The sequence below is a fragment of the Mytilus trossulus genome, chromosome 7 (genome assembly GCF_036588685.1).
Source record: "Mytilus trossulus isolate FHL-02 chromosome 7, PNRI_Mtr1.1.1.hap1, whole genome shotgun sequence".
Lineage (NCBI taxonomy): Eukaryota > Metazoa > Mollusca > Bivalvia > Mytilida > Mytilidae > Mytilus > Mytilus trossulus.
Window position 1 is genome coordinate 39,118,979 of NC_086379.1, and position 25,756 is coordinate 39,144,734.

At 30.9% G+C, this 25,756-nt stretch overlaps 1 protein-coding gene across 3 annotated transcripts in view; it reads right to left on the reverse strand.

Moving 5' to 3' along the window:
* Window positions 1–529: 529 nt before the first annotated feature.
* Window positions 530–25,756, reverse strand: part of LOC134725058 (netrin-1-like) — a 39,074-nt gene continuing 13,847 nt past the window's right edge. The window contains exons 2-7 of one of the 3 annotated variants that reach the window (XM_063588558.1): window positions 16,863–17,051; window positions 10,876–11,025; window positions 10,716–10,760; window positions 7,797–7,841; window positions 5,518–5,589; window positions 530–2,860 (exon numbers count right to left, since the gene is read on the reverse strand). In XM_063588558.1, coding sequence (XP_063444628.1) covers window positions 2,514–2,860; window positions 5,518–5,589; window positions 7,797–7,841; window positions 10,716–10,760; window positions 10,876–11,025; window positions 16,863–17,051 — 848 coding nt within the window. In that variant the 3' untranslated portion in view covers window positions 530–2,513. Of the gene's footprint in view, window positions 2,861–5,517; window positions 5,590–7,796; window positions 7,842–10,715; window positions 10,761–10,875; window positions 11,026–16,862; window positions 17,052–17,100; window positions 17,290–25,756 lie in introns of all 3 variants that reach the window. The other 2 variants (XM_063588557.1, XM_063588559.1) reach the window with 2 other exon arrangements.

Sequence of the window (25,756 nt, forward strand, 5' to 3'; positions counted from 1 at the left end):
TTCAGTTCTGTGTTTAACTACATTCAATTCCTTTCATAGAAAAAGGTCAGAATAGGTATCAAAAGAAACTAAGCAAAATGACAATGATACATAAATTAACAAAGGCCTATTAGCTGTTACTGACATGCCAACATCAGACCTCAATTAAACTGGTTGAAAGATTGTCATCATCACATGAAAATCAAGCACAATCCCTTTTGTAAGTCGTTTAGTATCATACCATCATAAAATATATTAGAAGAACATAACCCGTATCATAAAAACAACTGAATAAGTGTGTTTATTTCTATGACCCTAATGAGTGAATCATTTTTAATACCAAAACATGCCTTCTTAAATGAACTGACAACAGATTCGTATATATATCCGTTCTGAATATGTAAAGTCTGTTTAAAGGTTTTGTTAGCTTTTGATGTGAATGTCGACATTGTGAATGTCTTTCCTATGTTTTATATCCCGTAGAAATGTTTCGTGTGGTTGAGCCGGACTCTCAGCAACAATTTAGTTATAGATGCAACATATATAGAACTAAAGTTACGAAAGATACTTATTTATTAACATTTTTTGCCATTTTGAAACAATATAAACATAACTAATCATTTCAAAATGTAAATATTAAAATGTATAACAGTTAAGAGAGGAAAAAATATCATATAACTTCCGCCTTGTTCTCAAACTATTGACTTGAATAGTTTCTTTTGAATATTTTACAATTATCATTAAACAGTTAACATTCCTAATTTCCTTTTTAGTGGATGTGTTAACTTGATCGACTTTTCAGAAGAAAAAAATACTTTAAATGATGCAACTTAATTTATCAATTGAGATATTGACCTAGATTCAAGTTTTCTTCACTTGAATCAATTAGTTCTTTACTTGTTTTGGTCTTCTTTTTTGTAAATAACTTTTGATTGGAGTTGGTTGGACCAGTTAAATATAAAGTACACTAATGTACGTAAGTTTCAAATACTTTGCATTTATTATCACAAATGGTTTGAAATAGTCATTCTACTAACTGGCCGTGTTTTTCCTATTGCAAAGCCAATATATTACGGCTTAAAGTACGACTAATTACAATTATGTACAGTTGTAGCAAAATAACACATAGTTTTACGACATTTAATGGAATTAAAATGATGTGAATTAAAGCTATACTAAAGATGAAAGAAATAAAATATATGACGTGAATTTGTTTTATATTTTATGAGAGTGTACGTTAAAACAAAACAAAAATGTAACAAATATTTTTTTTCGTTTGACTTATTCTATTATTTTTTTTATGAATATACTGTTAAAATTTTGCTTTTCAAAATGGTAACTTTTACGAAGTTTGCGTTGTCATGATTAGATTACTGAACATTACAGTATATGTAACTCCAGCCCAAATTTAAACAAACTCAGTTTATTTAGTTAATTGGTTGGTTCATCTATTCTATCAAGTATAACAACAGCCATTTTTTTAGTTACAACGCTGTTTCCTTAAATGAACTTTTAAAATCATATCTGAGAAAAACAGCGACCTTAGTTTATTTGTAGAGGAGATGAACTATTTTTTTTACCCAAACCTTCAATTGAGTGTTGGTAACTTTCATCTCAACTCAATCAATTGAAATTTTATTCAAGTATAATATTCAGGTGAGATGTATACTCTCTTCAGAGATTTTCGTTCGAAAATGGCAACATAGTGAAAACTTTACAGTAATTAATATGAAAAACTGTTATACATAAGTACACGTATATGAGAATCATTATATTGTTTACTTCATTTTAAAATGTGATAAAAAATATTCTTACAAAAATAATAACAATAAAATATATCACAATTGAAATTTACAACAAATACAACATAACAACTGACATCTTCTACATATATACATTCTGAAACAACCATTAGAAAAGGGCTTTCCAATGATATAACAGTGTGCTACTTCGCACATCTTAATGTTTATATCATTACACACAACCTTGCAATAATAACACTGCCAACTGTTCTTCACGAAATGGAACTTGTGCTTCAAGTCAGCTTATAAACGACACTCTATTGTGGCATCTGTGTGACAACTTCTGAACATATGAATGTCGATAGCGGTCACAACTTGACGGCTTTAAACCAATCAAAACGTGACAATTTACCCGGGGTGCGATATTGTTGCTCATGTTAACTGATTCACGCATTTAGCTGTATATAACTTCAACACGTCATTAAATTCTCTTCACACTTTAAATTATTACTAATGTTTACACTTTCTGCACTGACACGAATAACTCATCACTTTGTTTCTTGTATTTTCTTCAAGAACAAATAACTTAATTACATCAGACATATTAAAGCTATTATGTAACAGTAAATTCCTATCAACACAAGTTTTCAGGGGAAACATACATTAATCATCCAACAATTTCAAACACGAGGTACTAAAAATGAGTATTCTACATGATATGTTTTGTGATCTCACAAAATCAAGGTTCAGTTCTCGTCAACATAGCACTGGACATAAATAAATATCGTGAAATTAATGGCGTTTCTTTCGTGAAGCATTTCCACATTTATATCTGCGTTCATACTGCATAAATTTACGCATGCGCTTTTGGAATTTGTCCCGCCATCTAACCACGACAGTTTTACGGTCTACTTGGTATCCAGGTCGTTGTATATTTTTGTGATGTCTACCAACCAACAAATATCGTCTACCAAGTCGAAGCTTTGGACACTTGCACTTGTGGTCTCGTTTAGCAACAAAGACATAGGTTTCGCCCCTCCTATTCTGATTTTGATCCCGTTTATATATACTAATAATGTTGATAGTGTATCTAATCCAGTCTGCGATTGATTCTTTGGCAACAACAGCCGCCTGGATTGCTGTAAATACGAAAAATGAAATACTTTAGTTTAAAATAAATAAATACGTTCTCCTTAATATACCTTAAATAATGCTAGATAAGAAGAAGAAACAGAGAAATCATCAAAGTTTCATAAAATATCTTTTTAAAAACATATATATCAAATTTACAGACTGAAAATATCAATGCCAAGAAAATAGATTCTTGATTTGGTAATGTTTTTACTCAAAAGCCTATAAACTTGCTTAACAAATTGTTGAAATAAAAATGAGAATGGAAATGGGGAATGTGTCAAAGAGACAACACCCCGATCATAGAAAAAACAACAGCAGAAGGTCACCAACAGATCTTCAATGTAGCGAGAAATTCCCGCACCCGGAGGCGTCCTTCGGCTGGCCCCTAAACAAATATATACTAGTTCAGTGATAATGAACGCCATACTAATTTCCAAATTGTACACAAGAAACTAAAATGAAAATAATACAAGACTAACAAAGGCCAGGGGCTCCTGACTTAGGACAGGCGCAAAAATGCGGCGGGGTTAAACATGTTTGTGAGATCTCAATCCTCCCCCTATACCTCTAGCCAATGTAGAAAAGAAAACGCATAACAATACGCACATTAAAATTCAGTTCAAGAGGAGTCCGAGTCTGATGTCAGAAGATGTAACCAAAGAAAGAATTTCAGTTCATTAATAAAATCCTGTGGATAAATGTAATAAATTAAGGTTGAAAATTCTTTCGGCAAAGTTGACTTATACGTAACGGGTTTGTTAATTTTATTTAAGCAACTCTTGTTTTATGCTTTATTCTTTTCTTGTTAAAATTTCAATCTTAATTGTACTTGATGAGGGTAACTTTAGAATTGCGCGTTGTGCACACGTATCGTTGTGTGCATGTTCTCAATAATTTTATTATTTTTCTGCAAGGCACTAAATGATGGAAATGGAAATAACACTTTCACACCTGGGCACTTCTATTTTTTACTTCAACATTAACGGTCGAACCTAAACATTTGAAAACTATGAATATACAAATATGTAGAAACCTTAGGCACTATATGACCGAAATGGGTCTATTAAGCAGGGCCAGATGCATATCAGTACAACCTTGCCTGTATACGGGTGTTGTAACCTTAGTTTCTTAATAACTTCCAAATTTATTATCTACAGCATATATTTTTTTTAAATACGTTTAAAATAGTGCAAGCACCAGAGAGCTGACAAACTGAGCTGATGAAACCGTCACCGGCTATCACTGAACACAGCAACATACGTAAATTAGAGCATCTAATTCTACAATTTGCACGATTATTTGTAATCATTTCGACTTCTTGTATTTAAAACTTATCGTATACAAAAAATGAATGAAATTCAAATCAACAAATATATCTTAAAAGTCAGATATAAGCTAGTACAACCAAGCTTACACTTCTGTTTCTAAACGTTCTATAGTAAATCAACTTACTGTCAAAATAAAGATAGATTTTATAAACTGATTTGCATGTACCAATCAATGAACTGACAACAGGCATAAAATATACAAAAACTTTCTTGGCATGTTGAAATAAAGCAAAGTCTGTACCATGTCAGTGGTAAATACGTTTTACGCTACAGCATATGTGTTATAGAATTCAAAATTTTGAAAGGAACAATCAAATATTTATTCAAAACAGAGATGGTAAAAAAATGAAAAACGATTTGACCTATAAAACGCGTGAAAGCTTAATATGTTTGATAAACGTTTTCTATAGAGAGTATTTCGATGATATCTCTATTGCACCTATCAAAAGATGCTGTTTATTTGAAAACTCTAATATATAACTGTTCACGTACTTATCCTTTTATTTTGTAAATAAGAAACAGTTTTAGAGTTTATTTGATAAAGGGTAAAGTCAACTTCATCAGAATGACCCAATTTGTATTTTGTTTGATAGAAAAAAAAAAAAATTACACAAATATTGAACTCCAAGGAAATTTCAAAACGGAAAGTCCCTTATAAAATGGCAAAAACAAAAGCTCACTAGAAAACAACTGTCATATTCCTGACTTTTTGCATATTTTCTTATGTAAAAATGGTGAATTAAACCTGGTTTTAAAGCTACCTAAAATTATCCCATGTACAAATGATGTATGACAGTCGCGTAAAATTCCAGATTTACTTATTTTACAATCGAATAATCGAACAAATGTTATCTGTAGTAACGTACCAAACTTTTAGTTTTCAATTTTTAACTGTTTATTCAAAATACACCCAGACACTACTATAATTTTATAGTGTTATCAACAGAATTTTCTTATAAAAGATTATAATGTTGAAACATTTTGAGATGAGAGTTTATTATTGATTTATGACGAACATTATACGCAAAAAGCATTTTGATTAAAGAAAATTATGAAAGAAAGAAAAAATGTAATGGGTTTATATTTTATTTTCTAAATATTATAAGACCAATTTGCCAAATTTTAGCATCAAAATACATTTAACAATGAAGATAATAATGGACATTAATAAGGCACATCATTATAGCATATCAATATACTTTCATCTCAAGTTTGAAAAAAAGATAGTCTGGTTTGAAGATTTCGTTTAATTATCAGGAACCAGGTGCGTACGTTGCATTTCCAGTTCCGATCTGCTGATTTAATTGTATGTGAAAGTTGGTAATTAGACTTACCAAAATCTGCTCTGCAGTATTTCTTGTTGTTAATTCTCCTTTGTTTCTTCCTGCATTTCCCGCACCTGTCACCTATTAAATTAAAAACTTCAAATTTTAAAATACAATGTAGGCACATTATGTAATGGTATCTGTACAAATCAGAAGTATATGAAGTGAGATTATACAGTGAAGCTACCCAATGATCTAGCCAAAAAAAAATATAATTAAAATAGCTCTAGGTCAACACGCGATTTCACCAATTGACGAGAGTCTACACTGTGTGTCAAGCTCTGAAATATTTTCGAATCTTGACAAGCTGTAAAAATTAAGCAGATAATGCAAAAATCCTGTCCTAACATTGAATTCGCATTCAAATTCAAATTTTGGTACTCAATGCTCTTCAACTTCGTACTTTGTTTGGCCTTTTTAACTTTTATTGATTCGAGCGTCACTGATGAGTCTTTTGAAGAAGAAACGCGCGTCTGGCGTATATACTAAGTTTAGTCCTGGTATCTATGATGAGTTTATTTTCATGTGGCGGGTTAAAATAGTTGTTTGATAACTAAAATCTTCCCTCTAACTCATTTAAAGTTCTGATAAAAGCTGCAGTTCATGCATTCTCTCATCTTATGACCTTAAAGGCATTAATACATATGAAAACAAACCCATTTCTGGAAGAACAAAGACACTCGAAAAAATTATTCAGAAGGAGCATAAAAAGAATATGCAAACTTAACTTAAAAAAAGAACGGGGAACCACACTATGATAAAATTTGAAAGACAAATCAAAGACATTCAACAATTACCCAATAGTTAAGCAATATGCCATTATGCCTTACTTAAAAGTGAAACCATGTTATATTTACTGTGGTTTATTGTTTCTCTACATGCTTGTCTTTGTAATGGGTTTATCTCTTGTTATCATATTTGCGATTCCTGAATTATCCAATAAATTTGCTTTGATCATTTTTCTCTTAAGTAATGAGACTACTATGGGGCTATAATTTTTCGAAAAACATTACTTGCAAGTTGATGAATTCTTCAGTTTTTGTCAAAAAAGTAATAGGAATTCTTCTACCGTCTGTGGAAAATCAATTATTGAAATTGTATTGATGTAGATCAGAAAAGGAGCTCAAAGAACTGGATATTTACCAAAATAAATAAACGTTCCTTAACACCTGAGAGCATGAAACCATCAATCATACAGACGCTTGGCATCATAATGAGTTTACCCTTATCCGATCTTTCTCCATTCAATCACATAACAATCTTTTCATAGACAATAGCAACACTAATTATTGTTTCTACCTTTCTACATCACGCAGTTAGTGACACTTATCCAAATAATGACACTCTAGAACCTTAATGACAGGAAGTTACTCTCACGTGCAACAGGCTAATTACTGTCTTCTGGGAAATACTCATAAAACTATTATTTCCCTAAATTATTACCCATGGTAAGATATAAATTCATTATTACAATGATCCAGGTAATCTCAATGCTAAGAACGAAAATTATTTACGAATTGTCAGTATGTTTGTTGGTGGTATACGTAAATTGTTCTTCGGGGAAACATTTGCTGGCAAGAATAAAGTTAATGCTTGTATTTGTAGTGTTATGTGCGTAGGAGAGAGAATTGGATTTCAGTTTCCAAATCTTTGTAATTGCCATTTTATTTTGGGGTATGTGTAATGTATAGTAAACTGAAAATTTCGAAATGAAAATCATCCTTTTGTAGCAATTGTTTTAATATAAAAAAAAAAAAAAGAAGATGTGGTATGATTGCCTATGAGACAACTATCCACAAAAGACCAAAATGACACAAACATTAACAACTATAATAGGTCACAGTACGGCCTTCAAGAATGAGAAAAGCCCATGCCGCATAGTCAGCTATAAAAGGCCCCGATAAGACAATGAAAAATGAATGAAAAACAAATATGTAACACATAAACAAACGACAAACACTGAACTACAGGCTCCTGACTTAGGACAGGCACATACATAAATAATGTGGCGGGGTTAAACATGTTAGCGGGATCCCAACCCTCCCCCTAACCTGGGTAATAGCCTGTTTTCTTAATTCCTTGCTACTTTTATTAAATAAAATATGTCCATGGTGTAAACATTTATATATTGCGTAAATAGCTTGTGAGGAGGTTCGAAGTCATATTGTAGATTTTGCTGAAATATCATTTTAAATTACTCTTCTTCTAAAGCTATCTTCAATCTATATGACTCGTTAAAATCGAACCAGACAAACTAAATCACAGCCTCTTTTTCATACAGTACTTACCCTTTGAACCTGTACGAGGAGGCTTCTGTGTAACTGTTGGAATTTCTGTAACAGAGTTTATAAGACTATTAGTATCAAATGCGTCAATAGATAAAAAAAATAAAAATAAAAAAGATATGGTATGAGTGCCAATATGAGACAACTCTCCATCCAATGTTTATGCTCAATAAAGAATATCATGGATCTTTAAAAAATAGTTTATTCCTATCCTATCTTTTTAAACACATTATTACTGTTTATTTCAGAACGACAGCAGTAACTCTTGTAAATGTTTCAAAATATGAATACATTTTTGATAATTATTTCAAATCTCGAAAACAAGCACTACAAAATCTAGCTCAACGAATATCAAATGGAGAAAGCATTTTATCAACCATAATTATGCAAAGAAATGATAACTTTTCATTGAGCTTATTGACTGAACTCAAACAAGTATGAACTTATTAAATTAATGGTCTTAAAATGCTCAAAACTATCCCCTTAAGATCTGGACACCAATTTATAATCGAGACTTCCATCAAAGCTTCCCTATATAAATGATAAATGGGGCGCAGAATAGTCCAAAAAAGACAAAGACCTCCATTATTTTTTTTCGATAGAACAATTTCATTTTCACACCAAAGCGAGTTACAGAAGTGAGCAACGGAAAATATTTCAAAAGGTCAACAAAGTACAAAAGTATACGGAGTCACATGTTTAAAGGATACATCTGTACTATTCAAACTAAAACATCCATGAATGTAACGGGACCATTTACGAGAATTATTTAAGTTTTATTAATATATATGCATAATGATTGTTAAGTATAGACACATTTTATGTTTATGGAAAACACTTCCAATAATTGACGTTAGTGATGCAATTATTTAAAAGTGCAAGTGTGCCAACCCATTGAAAATCTTCAGCGGTTCAAACAGAACTATTAGTGCTAAATAAAACAAAGCTTCAGCAATAATTATCTCAGTGTGACTTTTCGTTATCGTAAGTGGCTTCAGATACGCAATATTTAATCGCTTACGTTAATGTATGAAACATTTTCTCTAGCACAACAAGTAACGATACATTTGTCAGTTATGTTAAAGATGTTCAGCTGTTTAAAAGTGGTTTCAGCGATAATTAATATCGACAAAGATGCACTATGCAACTACAAAGTACAATTTCTAAATGTCGATTAGAAGAAAACAGAGATGCTGTGAAGAATTTAGAATTGCAATTTGCCATTTAAGACACTTTTTTGTTTTGCGTTCATTTAGTGCCAAGATATAACAAAGAAATTATTGAATTATAAGCATAACAAATTTAATGTTAACAATTTCTTCCATTTAAGTTATTTGTCTCTGCAGAATGATCGTCAGCTCTTTTTTACTTTAAAGACATTTTAATAAAATCAATTGACTCATATTTGGTGACAAGCAGATACATTTGGCTCTTTTTTTATTAGCAACGTTAGAATATAAGTAGTCGCTCTGTCATATAAAATAGCATGCATAATTGAAAACTGATTTTAAACACACAAAAAAAAGAAATATCTTTAAGAAATAAAAAAAAAATATTGCGTCAATGTAAGCTATCCTCATTTTGAAAAGGATATTTAGGAATAAAAGAAATAAAACAGCGCTCGCACGCACCGCATAGAATTAATTTATAATAATGGCACTAAGTAAATATATTTTTTTCTTACTAGCTTCGATTGTTTCAAGTATGAATGAAAACGATCTTATTCTTAAACTATAATAAATCGCAACCTCACAATGAAAGTACAAAAACATTCTCAAAGTTGATCATAGACGATTTTGTTAGCTACTATTTTAGCCGATGTTAGTTGTATTTATTATGTGTTGATGTATTTTAATTATAATTTTTGAATTCATTTTTTAATATTGTGTGTCATTGACACAAGAAGATGTGGTGTTCGTGCCAACGAGACAACTCTCGATATATTTTTAAGATACCTTTAATCAAAGTATTATAATAATTTATTATATGCGTGCTTTAAAAGTCTTAAGTTTTCTTTCAATACGTTTATACTTGTTTTCAACTAGAATTTCTCCTGCAAAAATCTAAATATGACCAGGATTAACGTAAAGAAATTTTAACTACATGTATCATCTATAGTCGGTTTGCATATTCAATTCATGTAGCTGTACATCGTATATTCAAAGTGCAAAAGCAACAACAATTTCATGCATTTTCAATCTATGAAGAAAACTGTTTTACCATCCTGGAAGTAAATGTTGCGTGCATCATTTCTGATCTCCCGCTATACAATGTTCAAGATCATGCTCAAAACCAACATCAAAACAAGTGCTGGCCGATTCACTTGTGCAATTATAACTTTCTAAATTGATAAACCGTATGTATCTTTGAAACTATAAAGAGTTTAATGATAAAGCCATCAAATCACAAAGACACAAAACTATTAGAAAATTGGCAGCGAGAAAAATAATCTGAACGTTGTTGCTTAATTTGTTACTATAATCTAAGCCCTTCATTTTCTTTTCAAGACAATTTATAGATTTTGCGGTTATCGATTAGACATAAACAAAATATTAATTTGAATCAGAAAAAAATCATATATTTTTTGTATGAGTTAAATCTCTCTGATTAAAATATGTAGCTTGTTAATATAAATTGAGTAGTAGTTAAAAGTTTTGCACAAGCACAGAGAAAAACAATCAGCATAATAACGGCATGTCAATAAATAGACGCTTCCAAAGAAGTGCAAGAAGTGGCCACAGAATTCAACCATGCTCAACTAAGCTACACTCTTGGATAAATCAGAAAATTTGATAAAAACTTGTCAGAGTATATCCATGCGCCAGAGTCCCAACAAGCAAGAACAAGAAATGTCAAAAGCGCTCATGCGCAATAACTTTAAACACTAAAACCTAAAATCGCTCATGCGCATAGAACACTAACTCTTATCTCCTTTTTTTCCCTTTCCTTTCTTCACTGCTGTTCCGTCTGAAATAACAAGTAAAAATGAAATAATTGAAATAATTGATTTGAAGAACACAAAACTCTGACTTAAACACGAAACTCAAACAACACACAAAACACACAAACACGATGTACTCACTTATACAAGGAGCGATAGGTGAATTGCTCTGTTGGTAGCCATTTGAACAGCGGTTACATGTAAGACCAGTCACACCATCTTTACATGGACATTGACCGGATGTCTGGTTGCAAGTTTTTCCGAGAGCTCCGACAGGATGACAATCACAAGCTGAAACAAGAATTTTTTTTTTTTAATTCAAATTACACTATAAATAAATTCTAATAAAATGTTGATTTACACATACATGTATATGTACACTACAGATATAGAACACAGTGTTCTGTGCAGAAATACGCATGCTCCTTGTTGTAACATCCTTGTTTGAGCTTGCATCCGGATTCCGGTGGTGTTCGTGTTGTTTAATCTTCATTTCTTGAGATTTGTTTGGCAAATATTTGTTCATCTGTTTGACATATTCTTTTGGTTATGACGGTGACTGAACATACCAGTATCAACAGTTTTTGAGCGTTTATGATTAAGAACCGCACTTGTTATTATTCTTTTCTGTCGGAAGTCGGGTCCAAACACACTACGTGGTCGGTTAGAATGGAGGTAAACTATTTTTGAATTTATTCTTATTGTAGAAAACAACGTCAATGTTTTAAAGTTTTATATATTATAACGTATATCCTAAAAATAAGTAAGTAATAATCAGAATTCTAAAGCATTGAAGAAATTTGAATATATATTTGTTATCTTTGAGTGCATAAAAGGAGTAGGTAAAATAAAAATTGTTTTATTTTTATTTCATGTTATGAAAGTTGAACATTAAAAAGAACATTCATTAATGCACTATCACCTCATTTAGTATCCAAATTGTTTTAAAATACACATACTCAAAGTGCATTTAACCAAAGATTATCATGATACTCATTCACGATGCAATTGTTTACAAATAAGACACAGTGCATCATAGTACTGTATAAAATATGGTGATGATGACAGATTGAAAAAGAGAAAATTATGACGCCTCAATGACCTTGATTTTGTCAACAATACTATTAAAGATAACCATTCGACCTTCAACAATGTTCCTCAATGAATAAACTCCATACCGTTTAATCAAATATACATGACCCCGATATGACAAAACATTAAGCACTTCAAAATAGAAAATATTGCACAAACATTCCAAAATAATTCATTCTAGTTTCCATCGGAATTGAGCTTGATTCTATACACGTGTTTAATCCACTGAATATTTAAGTTATGATCCATTTAAGACAATATAATACTTTTCTGTCCTATTCTTCACGCAACTAGCGAAAGGGAAACTACGTGTTTAAGAGTTATTAAGCAAAACGCCGTTTCATTATCTGATCATATTCCTCATTAAATGAAATCTATACATTTTTTTTTATTAAATGAGGACCTAAAAGTAAGTGCATATGAAGATTTTGCAACTTAATCTTTGTTCAGCAAATTTCTAGTTTTCATATTAAAAATACATCACGAATGGATAAATAAGATATTATTAAGAAATTATCAGCTAATGCAACATATAATTTGGTAGATAATGGAAATTTGAAGCAAAAAAAAATGACCGGATTTAAGCTAGGACAACAAAAGCCAATTCTAAAAATGTCGACAAGGTCAGAATGGTAAAATTCGATTTTTCTTCTTCATATACGCAGATAGGCATTAACGATTTAGGTTAACTTTTGATGTTAAATGCATATGTCAATCTTGAATTTTACAAGACTTCATAGACAGGTATGTGAAAAAAAATCAAAAACAAAAACCCACCAGGAACCCATATTCAACTGAATGAATTGCGTTATGGAAAAATCAACGATTGTAACTAATTAACAAGAACAGACATGTAATGTGGTTTTGAAAACGTGCTGCAGGCTCTGATGAAAATAATAACAAAGTAATGAACACATCGTTTTAACATTTTTTACGCCAAATTTGAAATGTCTATTTTGCAAAATTCTAATATCTTTATTTTTCAATTTGGTAAAACTGGGTTATATAACTTTGTTTGGAAAACTAAAGAAATTGCAAAGGACAGCATATAATGTAGATTCGAAATTCATTAAAGGGTGTGAAAACTGTAATCTAGAATTCTGAGTCAATGTGTTTATACAATGAAATTCCGCCGAGGAGGTCTAATTTGGCGGTTAATCTAAAATTTCTCAAGTACCAATATGATAGCTAATGAAACCTGCGTTCATCAAACCATGATATTTATTTGAAAAGAAATCTTTGTCCAATTTCTCAATGTGGATTTAGGTGTAAAGCTCTTGAGTTAGATTCTCTAGCTATTGGTTTCTTTATAAGCTAGATTCTTTCTTTCTACTCCTGCGCAATACAAAGGTGTGAGAGTTTTAAATCTCTCCGTTCTATGCAACGTCACATTCAGATTAAAAAAAAAGAAGGTGTTTACACAAATATATAAATACCTTTTATTAACTAGAGTTAAATAATATAATTCCATTTATTTAATTGACTTAATATTTTTAATATAAAATTTTAAATGTGTCGGGTGTTTAATTCGTGGTAGAATCGATTAAAATTGGAGTAATCAAACTACTGCTAGAACAAATTGCAATGTTGCTTTGCTTCAATGGTATTTTTGTTCAAATTATTTATGGTAGACCCAAACTTTAAGTCATACCATATAAGAATAAAAAAATATATAACGCCTGAAAATAATTGTACAATAATGAAAAAAGAATAAAAATATTTCGGTCTATTAATTTTTTTTTAGAAAGATTATTTTATCGTAAAAAAATGTTGTAATTCATAATGATGAAAATTGTGAAATATTAAAAAAAAACCTATAAATTGGAAATTTTGGTGCAAATAAATTAAACAATTGTGATCATCAGACACAAGAAGTAGGACGTTATTTATATACATTTTTCAGTCATTATTTATTTACTATAATAGATTTTCACACACATGATTCATGTTTTAATTTATGTGCATATATATAACTGCAAACGTCAATTGTGAATGAACAAACCATTTGCTGAAAATAACTAAATTATCTACAAGGACATCTAGAGACATGTTATTATTCTAAATAAATTGTACCTCAATTCAAAAATCAGAAGATGCATATAGTAATGCATAAATTTGTATGATTTATTGTATAAAAATGTAAGTTTCTATTCATTAAAAAACTTTTTAAAAAAAAGTTCTAAAAAACCAGACTTAGTATTTAGTGTGAATCATTGACATGAATGGGAACGTGTATAATTGATAAATTTAATTTGAATTTGCTTTGGCGATCAAGTATTTAATTTAAACATACTTGACTGGTTTGTAAACTTGTACTTCTTTATAAGCAGTGTTTCTTGTTATTGGTGGTTAACACTTACAAAACCACCATGAACATTAAAAGAACAAAACACAGGAAATGTGTGACGAACCAGAATAACAATTCAATCATATATTGAGGCTCCAGTACTTGTTTTTTTTTACTGTTTCAAAAAGTTTCACCCTTAAAACAAACACAATAATAAAATAAGGATTGATATAATTTAGAATCTTAATCCTTTTTTTTTAATTTCGTTTTTGCAGAAAAAATGGGATGGGTTCGAATTCAACTCCGCCACATAAACGGAAATTTTCACACTTTTGATTGAGCCTAAATTGTGTAGGCCCATTACACATTAAAATTTTCTGTTTAGAGAACACCACAAAAAAACTAACTCCTAATCTTTTATAAATTATGGTTACACAGTTGTGTGCATATTATTCGAGATAAGGTAACTAACAAAGAAAAAACATAAGTACAATGTAGGAATTTCAAACCCTCCCCCAAAAACAATGTTTTCTAGATCGGGTGTCTTAAGATGCCCCAAAAATAAATTAAAAAATTAACATTGCATAAGTGGTACAATGTATCAAAAAACAGCCTTAATTACACAAATACATAGAGATACAATGTAGCACTGTAATAATATGTTTACTAAAAAGAACAAAAAAGCTTTTAAAAAACTCTTATTTCGTTTTTTGTATCTTTCCGATTGTAATTGAAACAAATCCATAAGAAATTAACTATTTCTATTCGGTGTTGGTATCATATGTCTTGTTTGTTGAATGATGTCAGCAGTAGATTTAATCCTCTAGATATTCCTCTTTGTGCTTTTTGAAATCGCTACATGACTTATGCTAATGTCCTAGTCCAAATGAAGCAGATTTCATCAACTATAGGCGTCAAATATGGTATTGACTTATTGTTGTTGCTTGCCAAACGTCCAGTGTCACATATGTCAGGCTTATTTAGGACGAGAACAAATTGACGTTGGTTCTGTGTCAGATAAGTGGAAAATTCGCTTAAAATAACACTTTATAAAGTTCGTTCGTTCGGGAAATACCTGGAAATTGAACAAGGTATCGAGAGGTATGTAAAATGTTGACCTGTGTGTTAGGACTTCCTAGTGGTTTCTTAAGTTTTAACAAGAGTAATTATGACATAACAACATGGATGTCGACAAATTGAATATTTTTTGTTTGACTAGCAGGATGCAGATTTTTTTCAGATAATTGCAGCACTTTTAATTCGAGTTGTCTTCCCGTTACTAACAGCAATGTATCCATAACATACTGATTCGGCGGACGGCAACAATTAATTTGGATAACCAATCTCATATTTTTGTAAAGAAAACGGAAGTATATAAAGAGGGTTCTAGTATTATGTAGAATGAAATTTTTCATCACATTATTATTCCAGATGTGAACACTTACATGTACATATAGACTTGATTTATGTTTATGCGTCACTCAGAGAAAGAAAAGAAAAGGTCTCTAGAATGTTATCAAAGGTTTCGGTTAGCTTTTGAGCACACCTGTGCAATCATCATAAAAATTTCTTTAAGTTAGAAGAGGTGGTATTTTACATGTGTAATTGTTTAACTTTCGATGTAAAAAGAGAATTCGGTAATATTAACATCTAAGGGTTATTGACAGTTAATATAATACCATAACTCCGCAACTAATTTACTGTTATTTTACTTACTAAAAAGAAGTTAATGTGAGTGTATGTTATAACATAGTTTGCTCTATTGTCATGGTTTGTGCCAATGTTTGTGCCATTAATTTAAATTGCCGAAGTCCTTCCCTTTTCTCTCTTTTAATAAAACTATCTGTTGTTTCTAGACAGAAATTGTCTCCCTCTTGGCGACTAACAGGACAGGCCAATTATCCTATTATATCTGAAACCTTAGTTAACACACACGAGCCAGGGTGTAGATATATGGCCATTTGAACTTTTATCCAGTGGTAAAACCCATAATTAGGGGTCGTCTGTACATACGGTAAGGTGTTCACATCGTAAAAGGAGTCAGGCTAAAACAGGTTATATCAACAGTGGTTAGTGATGTCTTGCAAAGTAAGTTACATTTCTAGTTTACGTTTAGTTTTCTCATAGATATACCTATTGTATTTATAAATTAAAGCAAGTGCTTTACATCCGTGTTAAGTCGATTAGATGTCTATGTTGCTTTTTCTCGGTATTTTCTGACTGTCAAATGAAGAGCAAAACAACACTAACATATTTATGTAAGAATACGGTTACCGGCCACATTGATGATTTTGATCAACACTCGTTTTTAACCTTGAATTTGAGCATTCAATTGCCCCATTTGACATTATTCACGGACCCTTACTTACATTGACTTAGCATGTAAACAATGCGTGACCAGAAAAGATAAGCAATAAGAATACTAATCTAAAATGTGTCGATTTACAGTACAAAAATAAAGCAGTGAAAAACATATATATTAAGCAAAAATACAATTCAACACAAAAACAAAAACAAACACAAAAACAGGGTGAAACAGTAATATATTGTTTCTGCTACAAGCATAGTCAAGCAAAGTCTGTGGATTGTGATTGGGAACAAATCGAAATTCAATTGTAAAGTCATATCACTTTGAATAACAGCACACTTCCGGAATCAGTTGTAAAGTGAAAACATAATACATGCAAGAAAAACTACTAAGCGTGATGTTATACCGTGCGAAGGAAAAGAGAAATGGAATTTCTCATACCTCGGCACACTCTACGATCTGTTTTATGTTTAGTTGGATCGCGGTAATAGCCTTCTTTGCAATAATGACAAAAGCGACCCGCTGTGTTGTGTTTACAGCGAAGACATACTCCACCACTGCTGAATCCAGACAATAAATACAGCTCCCTATTAAAGGTGCACCGTCTCGCATGCAAATTACAGTTACATGCTGAAAGATAAAATGACATATTAAAATGAAATGTTAATTATCTCCCTACCTTTACATGCCTTCCTATGTGTAATGGGTTTTGTGGAATCTCTGTAAAAACCTTCACGGCAATAATGACAATTTCTACCCGCCGTGTTGTGGCGGCATTTCAAACACACCCCTCCGCTCTTGTATCCAGACAATGTATATAGTTCCATATTAAAACGACATCTGCGTGCATGGAGATTGCAGTTGCAGGCTGAAAAGGGCATAGGAAAATTAATAAAATAAATAAATGTATATATATAGTAAACTATAGTAACAGCTTAAACAGCAATTAATGTGGATACAAATAAATAAGAGGGTGAATCTTATGATAATTGATAAATTAAATGTGTAACTGCATGACGTTGAATCAACGACCTTTATCGTATCGGTCATTTTTGTTGTTGCTTCATGTGATATGCAAAAAAGGTATATCATTCGTTGTTGAACTCACATATGCCAATATTAATTTTTAGGCGGATTTGGCACAAATTTGAAATACTAGATATCAACAGAAATTTTTATTTTTCAGTTGTTTCGTTTCTTCTTTATTTCAGCCATTTTATGTCAAATTTATAGAAAAATAAAAACGTCCGTAGATAATCGACAACCTTGAACGGGAAGCCATCAAACTCTCGGTATGCTCACTTTTTACATTTTGATTCATATGCACGTGTTTGAACGCGTACACGTGGTTACCAAACAGCTGGTGAAAATGACTGATATCGTATCTTCGTTTCGCTCGCGATAAAGAGGGTTTATCGATGAATAATTATCTCTACAGGAAGGAAGAACATTTTTCAACTATCGTCATAGTCGAGTTTATTACGTCACTGAATAACCGCCGTTGCTGTGAAAGTGCATTTTACAATTAAAATAATAGCGTTAAAACTATAGTAAATAGTTTTAAGTAGTATATCTCGTTTGAAGAAAATACTTTCGAAACTTCATTGTCCTTGCCCCGGTGTCTTATTAGAATATTTCATATCTATAAATAATATTTTTATTGTCGAAGACCGTATTGTGATCTCTGAATGTCTTTTAGGTATAAATGTGTCGTTTTGTTGCTGAAGTATTCCACATCTCCTTTTATTCATATTATTTCAATTACAAATACCTTAAATAATTTTGCGGTTTTGGGATAATCCCACCATTAAATGCAGAGAAGAAAAACAACCTATAGCTACAAATATAATACAATGTATCATAATGTTTCCAAAAAAAAAAGAAGACCAACATTATAAAGGATCGATTTATCCTTCGTCATAGCTAACCAATGACTCGTGAAAGATATTGAATACCGGAACACCTGGGGTTGACTGGAATCACGTGACTTGAATGTCGGAGGTACTATTTACACGAACTTATCTTTCAATCGATTATTATGTTAACACCAACAATTTATAGCAGGTATACGATATGATGTTACAAATTCATATCATTTAAATTACCAATACAAATTTGTTGTTACATTGAATTTGGCATTCCTTCTTCGTTTTTGCCGTTATGACTTCTGAACCGCTTAAACGGCATTCCTTGGCATATATTTTCGATATATTTGAAAGTGAAGTTGTGAAAACGGATTTCAAAGTTTTTGCTTATTTTGCAAATCAATAACAAACACGCGAAAATGTCATGACCTTAATTTACTTTGGGAATATATAGTTATTAAGCATTTTTTTTCACTTTTATTACTGATGCAATATCATTATGTAGTGACATAGCCAACAATGCTTTTGAAATAGTAAACGTATATTGAAATATACACTTCAGAATAACTTTTTGGGTAGCCTTTTAGATAAATCAAACAAAATTAAAAACAACGAAAATGAAAGCTACACTATCCTGTGTTTATTGCTAACGACTATACCCTTATCGAATCAAATTCATCACATTTACTCTGCAAGCAATCATCAAGTTTACATGCCATACATACGTCTAATTGTAGATATGCAATTTATCGAAATTGGTTCGAATACAATCACTGTATAGAGATAGACTAGGTTCGAATACAATCACTGTATAGAAATAGACTAGGTTCGAATACAATCACTGTATAGAGAAAGACTAGGTTCGAATACAATCACTGTATAGAGATAGGTTCGAATACAATCACTGTATAGAGGTTCGAATACAATCACTGTATATAGATAGAGTAAGTACACTGATACAGAGTATATTGAATCCACTTTTAAGAATGATCCCATAGGACTAATATTGACATAACAAATATAAAGCTATCATTTGAATGTGAATTAGAAAAAAAACCAACATATTTTAAGAAACATATGATGTCATAATTTGTATTTTCTATGGTCTTGGTACACAGATTTAACTATCAGTTTCCGAAAAAGACGCCTGTTTACATCAAAGTTCATATTATTTAGCTATATAAGGTATAACTTCAAACGCATCGCTGTTTAATTCACGGGAGGTAATTTGCGTATCAAATAACGATTAATATCATAGTATCAAAGTCATCAGTCATCGTACAGAAGAAATATTCTATTGTAAAAGGATGGATGTTTTTTAATTGTACTAAATCAGACAATCATTACGGATACATTTACAAGCTCGGGTATGAATAATCTATATAAACTACTTTCAACTTAATGACCCTGCTTACCCTGTGAAAAGGGATTGAATAATAGCGAATATAGAGTTTGTGAAATTTCTTGATCACTACCGTCGTTACAATAAAATGTTGAACAATAAGGATACTATCAACGCTATCGGCACTAAGGAAGGGTTTTTCTTATGTCATTTTTTTTTCATTTAAAATTTTTAAATATTTGTAGGAAGCGTGTATTCCAGAAATATCGGCCATTCTGTAGGAAAGTTCCAGCTTTTATACTATCTATACTAGTGATTTTCCAAATCAACATGCTTAATATACCTTTCAATAACTTATAATTTGGAGCAATTTTAAAAGCAGTGAAGAAATCGATGTATATTCATGATATGGCTGCAATATTATTGACATGATACGGCTTATTTTGTATAGTTATGCGAGTAGCCTCCCCTCTTTGGGCATTAAGGATGCGAACAAAACATTTTTTCTATCGTAGTTGTTGAGACTATAGATCGTGCAGTATGCCACAGCTTAAAGTAAGAAAACTTACCCTGCTGATATTTTATTCTGTATTTACTGCTAAGATTTATTAAAATTTGATAAATAGCCAATTTTGACGTAAGTTATCATATCATGGCTATTGTCAATCATTAACAGATATAGCTATATAGCTCCCACTCGCCATTCAACGAAACTGTTTTATCTAAGCCAATAATATCAACTACTTAGAAAGCAATAGAACCAACAGGAATATAATTGTACTAGTATAACATTTGTATTTCGGAACTCGTTATGAATAAAATATTTATCTTTCGGAACTCGTTAAGTGAATTATTGACATCACGTGTTCCTAGTGTTAAAATAGCTGTAAGCTTAAAAATACTCTACATGGAATAATTAACTGAATGTATTTTAAGAACGGCATACTGCTAAATGTCTTGTATTATTCCACGATTATTAATTTATCAAGCATATCTAGATGCCTGAACAATAGAATACTGACCCATTTAGGGCAGACATTAGTAAGGACCCGTCGTGTTGGAGGAGTCATTGACTCTTAATATTTTAATAAACAATAACAAATAAACAAAAGTACAAAGCATAAGTACGGAAAATAAATCGCAGCAATGAGAAATAAAGCAATTTCCTGCTAAAAATTATATCGTCATCTTCTATTATAAGTATAAAAACGAGGGCAGTGTACGTTTCGTACAAAAGACATCTTCACTAATGCAAAAAATTCAGTAAAATCTATCGCAACAAACTTAAGTTTCCAAAACTTATTTCAGTTTTTCTAAAGTCTTAAACAATCAAAGTGAAAGCCGTTAAAGCAAGGGATTTGGATGTATACAATACCCTAACATTATGTAATAAATTGAATAAAACCCAAAAGCAAACATAATGACTGTACCACTTTGGTTAATTTCAGTTTTGCATATAACTACAACTATACACTGAATGGAGTCTTGCTAAATTTCTATGAATATTTGTCGGTACAAACTAGAGAAACAATGGTACGACACATACATTTTATGTGTATGATAAGTGGAACTAAAGCTTTCCACTGATAATCTGTCGAGTTCGGTAGTCAAATGCGAAGCAATAGTTCAAAATAATTCACTGATAGAAATTAAAGCACATTGAAAGTTTATTTATATATGCATCGAATATCTAATTTTGTCGTTTATCTAATTTTGAGGGAACATAGCCTCACTTCAAGTAATTTGGATTCACTATGAATCAGGTCAATACTTTCTTGTAATATAATTTGTAAAGATAATTTTACAGATATTAGTGCACATCTGGCAGTATTGGTTAAAACAGAGAGGTAGTATGAGCGAATGTGTCCTTGGGTGGACTTGTCTCAACCTGACAGATGTCACTATTTTGATTTACTAAACTAATATTTACAATGTTAAAGGACAAGGGCAAAACAATTTGGCATTCATAATTTTTTGGAAGAACAAATTCCGTTAATAAATGCACAATATAGTAGGTATATTATAACGCATTGTCATTTCTTATCAGATGCCTCTTAATTGCTTTTGTAATAATTTTATTTCTTTGTTTTGATGAAATAGTCATATCATAGCAGATAAAAACCAGAAATAAACGTCTTTTGAACTAATCAGTGGCATGGTACCAAGTGAAGCTTTAAGATCCCGGTAGGACAACTTGTGTGTTGTAGATTAAGGACAAAAAGTACGTTTCCTGGTTAGATCGTGTTCTAGACGAATCAATTAAGATAAATTAGTAACCGTTGTGAAAAATTATCAATGATGTAAACAAAAATATATGCAACCTTGAAGCCGTAGGAATCTGAGATCATCAAACCTATTATTTGACGTTTTGTACTATTGGCTAATTGTTACATGACAATAAACACATATGTAGGACATCCGAAAATAAATTTCTAGTATTAATTCACTAGTTTATTTGTGACTTCAAAAGTTCATAAGGTCATGCATTTCTAGTACAAATGTAACCCACAAAATTGATAAACTATTCTTTCATTAACATTCAGTGTCAAATATAACTCAATTTAGAATTTACTCCAGCTCAAAAGTGACCATTAAGATTGAAAATTACTGAAAGTAACTGTGGGGTGTACGTCAATAAACCAGCAACCCAACGATTCCAAAGACCAAAAGACATCTACAGAGGCCAACTTTTGTCGCTCTTTTCACACAAAAAATACAACGATAAAAATTGATCGTAAGTTATACTGAAAAGTTGATGACTTGAAAAGTATTTTTCTCGTAAGATTTTTTTTTGAAATTGATCTCTGTTCTTTAACAATAGGCTAGTGTTTATATAATATTTCAAGTTATTATAGTACTATATAATATATTAGTGGACATCAGATAACGTTGTTTATGTCGACACAATAAGTGGTAACTATATTATTTTTTTTTATGAAAAAATTCTTCACAAAATGTCAAGTTATATCGTCTGAATTTTTTATTCAAACTACCATTACATTCGCCTTTTTTACTGAATGAAACAGCAAAGTGCAACAACAATGCAAAATACGTGTATTTCCTCTTTTCTAGTATATTTTCAAACTAGTTTTTAAATAGATTTTTCATTCCTTTTGTAGCCAACAATCTTTTGCATTTTTGTGTCGATGCAATATTTTTATAGTTTTTACCCAGTTTTGTCAATTTCTTTAAATTCAAAACAGTAATCTATCATTTTAAAAAATTCATGTCATTCCAAAAACACAAATTTTATAGGATTTACAAATGTTTGTTTTGGATAAAAGTTTTCGCTGAATATGCTAAAAATCGATACTAAAAGATCAAAGTTACACAAAGAAAAGTATTCTATTGCCTTCAAATCATGATAAATTACTTTATAAATAGTCCGAACTGTGGACTATTCTAGTAATCTAACAATTCGAACTGAAATTACTATTGTTGTATTCACCAATATTTTTTTTTTCAATTTTCAAGATTCCTAATTTCTAGAATTCACTTTATTGGTTTTCAACACACTAGACGTTTACTCATATAGGAATGAAAAGTAAATAAAAAAGCAACAAATAGTTTTTCGTTTTTAAAATATTACTTTATTGCGATACGCTATTAACTGCATCAATTTGTAAAACAGCAGAGTATTTTAAATGGACCGGCGATCCTTGTTTTCGAAGTAATTTTATCACAAATAAAATATAGAATGGAAATGGGGAATGTATCAAGGAGGCATCAACCCGACCACAACCCAAAGCATCAGGCACCATGCCATGGTTCTTTAATGATGCGAGAAAATCCTTTTCCCGGACTCAGGATTCAGCTGGCCTCTTAAAAATGATAGTATACTAGTTCAGTGGAGGACGCAAAAATAAACTTACACATTTGTAAATCTATATGCATTAAAATGACAATTTTCCACTTTTTTTAAAATCGATAATATTGATCCCTTAATGTCCAGTGATTTATAGTAAAGTATTGAAAGATACCATTATTGATAAACTATATAGCCATAAAATAACTCAAAAGTCATATTAATCCCTAATGCACTTCAACTATTTTTCTATCTATACCATAATAATGTTGAGGCTTCGAAGTATACATTACTATTTAGCTTTGAAGTGAATCGTATTTTACATATTTCATATAAGTTCGGCTATCGTGACAATCTTAAAAAAATGTCAGTATGTGAGATACTTTACGTAGGAATATGATCAAACTTCATTAAAATATTATTTTCTCTTTTATTCTTACACTGACAATTTTTAGCTTTCTTTACCTGGTGAACAGAGTCACTCTTTGAAGATCTTTACCAGACTTTTATCTTATTTAAAAACAGTATTGTTGTTATCATGCACATGAATATTACTTTGTATATGATAATTCAATTATGTTGATTTGCCACGGATAAAGTCGACCCGGGTGAGAAACCACCTATGGAAAGTAATTTGTGACATGAATGTACACCTATAACAGCCTGCTGTGCTTCAAACGGTAACATTTTAACAGAACATAGCTTTCTAATAAAACAAAATTGAGCATGAAATCTGATCTTTACTGCGTCTTTAGAAAAGAAATTATATCGTTTTGTGTCTCTCAATGGGCACCTATGAACATATAGCGTTATTAATTTGATAGGTGAGAATTTGAATGACTTGTTTTGCTTAAAATCAATCTAGTTAACATATTAATTTCAAATTATTTTATAGAATTCGTCACTTTCTTAAAGATAAAATATATTTTTTTATGCAAACGACATACATTTACAGACACATTTAGAAAAAATATCAACAATTTCACAATAAGCTGGTTTATAAGTGATATAAAGATAGTCTTTATTGGTTTCATTAATTGTATAATTTTTCATCCGTGGCGATATTTTTTTTACATAATGTCAAGCCGAATTAATTTCAAATAATATTTTTTTTTATGTTTCATATGCTATATAAAAGGTGTTGGGTATTAAAGCTTTATAACGCAATTTCTCTCTTAAGTAAATAAGTATCGAGTCAGCAGGTGCAATGTTTACACACAATTGCTTACAAATTAGAGAATACCTAGTTATCGACTAAATTACAAAACGTATGAGCTTTGGTCATAGTTTTGAGAAAAAGGGGGAATACGCAAAAAAACAAATAAAAACAGTTGACATCATGACATATGATAAGAACCAACATTCCGAAAAACACTCAACATAAAGTTGAAATATTTACTGATAAATGCTCTGTTTAATTTTCTTACTATACTTGTGGTAAAACATCATTTTTTTCCCGTTGATGATGTGGAACAGTGCCACAGGTCAGCTATAAGATATATAAATTTAAAAATTAATAGAGAAACTTGAACTAAATTACAAACTACTCGTTTTGAAACTTCATTTGTATAGAATATAAACTAAAAACAATACCACGCGATTTACTAGAAATTTGAGGAAATCCAGACATATACGTATACAAGTAATTATATTGACTTTTTCAACTCTTGCCCCAATATTTGGTTTTGACGTATTTTATTTCGCATTTCGAAATTGGAAATTTAACAAATTCAACCTCTTAGTAAAAAATCTTCAAACAAAATATGTCTAATTAGTACTAGTGAGATTTCGGACCGAATTTTTATGGCAAATGAGATGAAATCTGATATGATTTGAGGCTTTGTATCCATCTTGTGTTTATTTGATGACATTTTAAGGGGATGCAAACAAGGTTTTAATGTCAAAGGAAAATGATAATTGGGTTCAGGATCTGAAAACAGACATCAGAGTATAAAAGGCAAAAGTCGTTTTCCCATCCTTAACCCTACACCCTGGGTAATTACATTGGAATATATAGCTTAATAATTACAACTTTGCCAAATATCTATTGCGAGTATAACCCGTGTTTGACTTTAATATCATTAAATACAGATTACTATTAAAATACCTAAAGAAACCCTTTCATTTTGTGTGGCCAAGTCTGCGGAATAAATAAAATATCTCAATTTCACAAAATCGTTGACTTAGAAAAACATTAGGATTTATGAGTGCCGAGGAATATCGAATAATGTGTCATTCGAGTGTCACCAGATTGAATAGATCATTCACTTGCACTGTCCTCATGCAAAGTAAGAGGCGTGCACCTGAATAGTTGATTTGTAAT